This window comes from Tarenaya hassleriana, unplaced genomic scaffold (assembly GCF_000463585.1).
Source record: "Tarenaya hassleriana unplaced genomic scaffold, ASM46358v1 Cleome9, whole genome shotgun sequence".
Classification (NCBI taxonomy): Eukaryota; Viridiplantae; Streptophyta; class Magnoliopsida; order Brassicales; family Cleomaceae; genus Tarenaya; species Tarenaya hassleriana.
Genome location: NW_010971389.1, coordinates 1,268,818 through 1,275,117, shown reverse-complemented (window position 1 = coordinate 1,275,117; position 6,300 = coordinate 1,268,818). Strand labels below are relative to the sequence as shown.

The following is a 6,300-nucleotide window of genomic DNA, read 5'->3' as shown; positions in this document are numbered from 1 at the left end:
CTTTTTCAAATCATCATGAATATGATGCCTCAATAATATTAGTGCCTTTGCTTTATTTTCAGTTGATGCACTTTTCTCTTTAATTGTGGCACCAAGACTTTTTGATTCCAAGTGCAAATCAGCATCCAATTGCCACGATAGATAATTTTTCCCCGATATGTCGAGGACCTCGAACTCGATATTAGCCATTCTTGCCATTATGACTAAACAGAAAAAAAACAAGCCATATATTAGCTTTATTCATTATCATAGATAATACAACATAACGAAATGCATGATTACATATAAATTGCTATAATTAGTAACACATACACGAGAGGTAAGACGGCAACGCAAATTGGAAACAAAACTGGGTCGGGATTTTTATCAAAGAAAATACCAAACGTTGCTACTACAATTGCTACAACAAAGAAAATTTTAATAAAATCCATCTTGGGAGATTTTTTATTTCGTGAGAGAAGAAGAGAGAAAGATGATTTTGTGTGAGTTGTTTGAGTGAATAAATGGGTGTATTTATAGGGTGAAAATTACTATTCATAGCCGTTGGGGAGGAGCCAAAATTTTGAATTTTTTTTTTTTTTTAATTTTTTTTTTTTCGACCGTTGGGGAGAAAATAAATTTTAAAATTTTGTAATTGATTTTATCAATTTGTATTATAAAACTATACATAAAATAATTTATCAAAACGAATTGTTAAACTATTTTGTAAAATTAATTGATCATGCTATGCTATGTATAACTAATTATTGAGAAAACAAAAAAAATTTATAATTAATTTACTGATATATGAAAGAATTTATAAAACTTTATTTGTAAATTTTATTACTAACATATTTTGTTTGTTCAAAACATTTTCTGTATAAATGACCATCAATATTATATATGATAATATTTTGCATTATAAATATTTATTAATTTATATAGATTATATAATATAATTGTTTATATGTGGCGGTATTACCGTATGCAGAAATAAAATAATTCAGGCGGCATTGCCGTCCATAAAGATAAAACAATTTAGGTGGCACGACCGTCCATAAATAACACAATATTTCAGATTAATAATTAAGGCGGCTCGTTAATTTATATAGATTATATAATATAATTGTTTATATGTGGCGGTATTACCGTATGCAGAAATAAAATAATTCAGGCGGCATTGCCGTCCATAAAGATAAAACAATTTAGGTGGCACGACCGTCCATAAATAACACAATATTTCAGATTAATAATTAAGGCGGCTCGCCCGTCCAACAGTAACAAATAATTAAGGCGGCTCAGCCGTCCAATAGTAATAAATAATTAAGGCGGCTTAGCCGTCCATTAATTTAAACAATAATTAACTGATATTTATATATAGCTTGGGGTTAATTCCACTCAAGCATCAATTAATATGTGTATATATCATTAGAGCGAATATATAATATTACCTTTGTCGTAGAAGAGCGTTCGTGCTGATAACGTGTTGTGAAAAACGAAGAAATATAGAAGACCCGAGAATCAGATCGTTAACTAGAAACCGAAATCGATCGTTTGAGAGACCCGGGAACAAGATTTCAATAATTTTCTTTTCTTGGAATTGTGTACAAATGAAGGAGGGAAATGAGCTATTTATAGAAAATCCGAAGTTACTGTTCACGTATACGTATTTATGAACAGTAACCGTATGGCGGCTAAACAGTAACCGTATGGCGGCGTGAAGCGGCGTGAACAGTACCCGGCTGCGTGAACAGTGTCCGGCTGCGTGAACAGTACCGTAGCTTCACTATTCATTTATAACAGATACATCGAATTGTAACTGTGACTGCGTGTATATATATGGAAATTGAGAAAATAAATTAAAAAATTAAAAAAATTTGGAAAAAATTCGTGGCTCCAAGATCTGGTGGAGAGGAGTTGGTATGGTGGCGCAAGTGGGTTGGCAACTATCAAGAAGACGACAGAAAATATTCGTATAGACTCCACGTATGTATACTACTGCATAACCAATATAAAAGGAAAAAATGAAATGATATTTCTTAGTAAAATGTATCTTCGAATTTATGGGAATTCAAGTCCCAAGAGATTGAAATTTGGTGGAGGAAAATGCATCTCACCTTTCTTCAACAAAACAAAAACACACACACACACACTATATGAAGTTAAAAAATACATTTAATATATATGTATGAAATCTTTTTTTGTAGAATTTATAAATTGTGGACTACTTGATTATATATACATAATTTGTAGCAAGATCTGTTTCACAAAATGCTTATCTCCATGAGGAATTTTTATTATTATTTATTTTAGGGTATGTGTTTTAAAAATTCGTCATACTACATGGGAACCATCGCCCTCCAAATATTATTTTAATCTATTTTCCTACCCCAATGCATATTAAAAAAAGGTCCATTCTTTTGGATAATAAATTCATGCTTTTTCATTTTTTAAATTGATTCGTGGGACCCTCGAGGTTTGGTGGAAAATGATATTCACCAACCTATTGTCACACACAATTAAGCACTCACTAATTATTAATTAAATAATCAAATGGTAGTTGTATGCAGTTTTTATTAACAAAGGTATACTTTATTGTTAGAGAGCGTAAATTGATTATTTCAATTTCTGTCCTTTTTTAATATGATAATATCTTATTTTAATTTTATAGAATATATATTAATTATGTCTTATTAGATTAAAACGATAAATAATATTTAATGAGTCAAATGGAGTAATGTCGCAAACTAAATTTTAAAATCTCGTCAGAACATCATAGATTAATCATGAATCTATGATTCGGAATTAAATCAATAATATTTCTGTATAACAATAAATATCAAATTCATGCTTGGTTTATAAAAACTTATTGAAAAAAATATCTTATTTTGAAGAAAATGTTATGTATTTATTTAGTTTTTGTCATGATAAATTCTTAGGAAAGTATACTGTATTAACCGACTAATTTTGTGTAAATTTTCTCATATCGATAAATATTTTGCAAGATAAAAGAAAGACAAAAATTTGGTAAGGGTAAAATTGGAAATCTAAACAGTGTCTTATTTTTTAAAAAGATATGTGAGCCTGTGGCTGTTCCGGCTCATGTGGTAGTGAACGCAAGATTCTGTCTGGACCAGATTTTGGTGTATCTTCACCCGTTGGATCAGTGGAATCTTACGTCATAGCTGCAGTATTATCAACGGTCAATTACACCTATATTTTTTAAAATAAGTTTTTTTTTAATCAGATATCAAGTTGTGGACAAAGTGTTTCTTTTTTTTTGGCTGGCGTTAAGAAAATTTATTGAAGATTTCAAATTAAAATTTTATAAAATTGATTATGATAAAGAAACAATAGTATCCGACCGTACGAATTGAATTGCGAGACGCACATGTAGTATATCAGCGGTAAGATAAGGCTGTCGTATTTTTCTTAATTAATTGTTTTTAAAATTATTGCTTTCCTATCTTTTTTAAAAATACACAAACATCTGGAATAATTATAATTAGAAATTTCATTTTCTTAGTCAAAATTTTGTAAATGTAGTTTTCTTAAAAATTTGAGGGTCTAGAAGTTTCCATGTTAAAACGGCTGCATGTATTTGTATGGCAGTCATTAGGATGACTACAATTATTGTTGCACATTTTGGTTCAATATATACAAAATCAATAGATCCAAACTATAAAAGATGTATAATAATATTTGAATGGAATATGTTTTTTAAAACTAAATGAATATAAGTTTTCTAAAATCAAATTAACTCAATTCAAATTGAAAATAAAGATAACCATGACAATTCAAAGTCTCTCTCCAATTAGACCCAAAATAATACAAAAAAAAAATCCATAAAAACTCAAGCCCAAATGGCAAGACTAGACATCAAACCAGCACCAAGGAACAGAAAACAATAGGAGACAAGTTGAACACTGAAATCAAGACTTATCCTCTTGTTCAAGAAATCCGCCGCGATCAGATCCACGAGGGCCATGTAGATCAAGATCCCGGCGGAGATGGAGTCCAAGATTCCCTCCGTCGCCAGAGCCGCCGCACTGTGGGGATCGTAGGAGGAGGACACAGCCGTTCCCACCGCAATCCCTAGAGGCGCGGTAACGGCAAAGAAACACGCCATTAGGGCAGTCGCCCTCAGGGCCAATCTCGCCTCGGCCAAGCAGCCGCCGAGGGCAAACCCTTCAAAAAATTGGTGGAAGGAGAGGGCGGCGATGAGAGGGCGTATGGTGCAAGGACTGTGTGACACTCCTAGTGATATTCCGATGATTATGGAGTGTGACACTATCCCCATCTCTAATATCTGAAAATGAAAAAAAGAATAGCCAAAATAATGTAATCAGACTTTGGTGTTTGGATTATATATTGTAGTTCGATCCTCGTTATGGTTTGTTTTTCTTGGAATCTCTGAATTTCATATTTCATGATCCAATGCTATGCACTATAAGATTTCATGTAAATTAACAAGGTCGCTAATTCTTGAACAAGAGTGTCGTATTAAAACAACATATTACGATTTCTCTTTTTAATTGATTTTCTTTTTTGTTATCGTATATATATATATTGAAAGGTGGGAACCAAATTAATCAATTTAATTAGATGTTAAAATATGTATCCAGACGCAGCTAAAGGGCGAGTCATTTTTCCATGCCCATGTCTAAGTCAATATATATATATATATAAAATATATATTGCATTCATTGTTTGATGAAAAGTCAAAGTCAACGAATCTGAACAAAAGTACCTGTGAAACAACAACGTGCCTCACACCACTGTCCAATCCCGCTTCGTCCCCATGCCCATGTCCATGACCATGACTATGTCCATGATCATGTCCTCCTCCGCCTCCGGAGATTCCATCTCCGACAGTAATCTTCGACAGTAATCCGTCGGAGCCTATGGAGAGACTATGACGGTGATGCGCATGAGCTCTCATCCCAACAATGTGCAAATGCTCCTCCTCCCCCAGAAAACCCGACCCAATAAGACTCGACCCGGTTCCCCGACCCGGATCCGACAGAACTGAAACCCGGCCGAGTGACTCGACCGAGTCGCCCATCATCTTCTCCTGCTTCCTCTCGTAGTAACCAGTGATCAAGAAGTCGGCGAGTAGCGTGAGAAGTGCTGCGACCATGGCGAAGAAGCCCGGAAACGGGAAACGCGACCACGGAAACTCAGGCAAACACGGATCATTCAAGGCGTCGGAACCGCCGGAGAGCATGTGGACGAAGCCGGTGGCGAGGATGACTCCGGCGGCGAAGGCCTTTGCAGCTCGGAGAACGCCGCCGTCAGAGGGGAGGAGCCGACGGGTTAGGGTTCCGATGATGGGTATTGAGACGCCAGCTGCTCCGGCGAAGAATATGGCGGCCATGGCGGCGAGTTTGAGTGTGAACGCGGCGGCGTCATCTCGGCACGTGTCTGACTCACCCGAGTCGCATGTTGTCGTGAAGGACTCTGTTTTCGAGCAGGTTCTTGGGGTCAGTTGCAGAAACAAATACACTAGTAGTAGAATAGAACTGAACTGGTAGGGTTTTTGTTTCTCGGCTAAGTGGATTCATTAAGCATTCCGATCTGATCAAGGAACCGGGAGAGACCATGGAAACTTCGCTTGGATTCCGAGAAAATGCGAGAAAGCGCGAGAAAGTGAGGGTGAAAACAGTAGACATGAAGTGTTTGAGAAATACCTATGAATCCACGAGACAGTGGCCCGAGACGATCGAGAAAAAGGAAGTCCCAGAAACCCTGGAACCCCAAAAAAAGATTAAATATGTTCGAGTGTAATTCAGATTAATTACGCGCAAGAAATCGAAATTAAACAAAAAAGTTAAAGCAGCCGAAGAAAACGCAACGGACCTGGAAGAAAGACATAACTAAGCCCGAGAAACAGAGAGACGATCAAGCTCTTGTTTCAGTTAATGTTGTCTTCCTGTCTAAGAAACCACGAAAATTAGGGTTTTTATAATGTAAATGTATCCTCTTTTTTTTTTTAAGGTAAATGGTTTGTTATTGTGAATGCCGATACGTTTTGAACGAATCAGTCAATACCAATACGTATATTGGTGTGCGTGAGTGTACGGAAAATTTTAAAATTTCAAGCCAATGGCGCATTAATGTCGTCATTTTATATGCTGATTGTATTTGGTTTTATATATTTTGTTCAGCGCATATCTCCAAATCTAAGATATTTTCTAGTAATTTTGCATGGGGTAATCTTTATTTTAATACAACTTGTTATATATATATATATATATATAATTATATGTTGGGCCCGCTCGGCCCAGCGGCCCAAATTGGCGAAGAAAGAAAAAAAACGGC

At 35.4% G+C, this 6,300-nt stretch overlaps 1 protein-coding gene across 1 annotated transcript; it reads right to left on the bottom strand.

Annotated features, from left to right (window-relative positions):
- Positions 1–3,718: 3,718 nt before the first annotated feature.
- LOC104803729 (zinc transporter 9) lies at positions 3,719–5,937 on the bottom strand. Its single transcript, XM_010527759.1, has 4 exons — positions 5,839–5,937; positions 5,670–5,727; positions 4,730–5,439; positions 3,719–4,288 (listed from the first exon to the last, which is right to left on the bottom strand). Exons 1-4 carry the CDS (start codon positions 5,851–5,853, stop codon positions 3,833–3,835), a joined length of 1,239 nt encoding a protein of 412 aa, XP_010526061.1. The 5' UTR covers positions 5,854–5,937; the 3' UTR covers positions 3,719–3,832.
- Between the last annotated feature and the right edge of the window lie 363 nt (positions 5,938–6,300).

Excerpts from the sequence above, each read along its gene's own strand:
- LOC104803729 (XM_010527759.1), bottom strand. Across the intron at positions 5,440-5,669 it reads ACTGTCTCGTGGATTCATAG|AGTCCTTCACGACAACATGC; the intron begins GTATTTCTCAAA and ends GCTCGAAAACAG. Across the intron at positions 4,289-4,729 it reads GGCACGTTGTTGTTTCACAG|ATATTAGAGATGGGGATAGT; the intron begins GTACTTTTGTTC and ends TTTCATTTTCAG.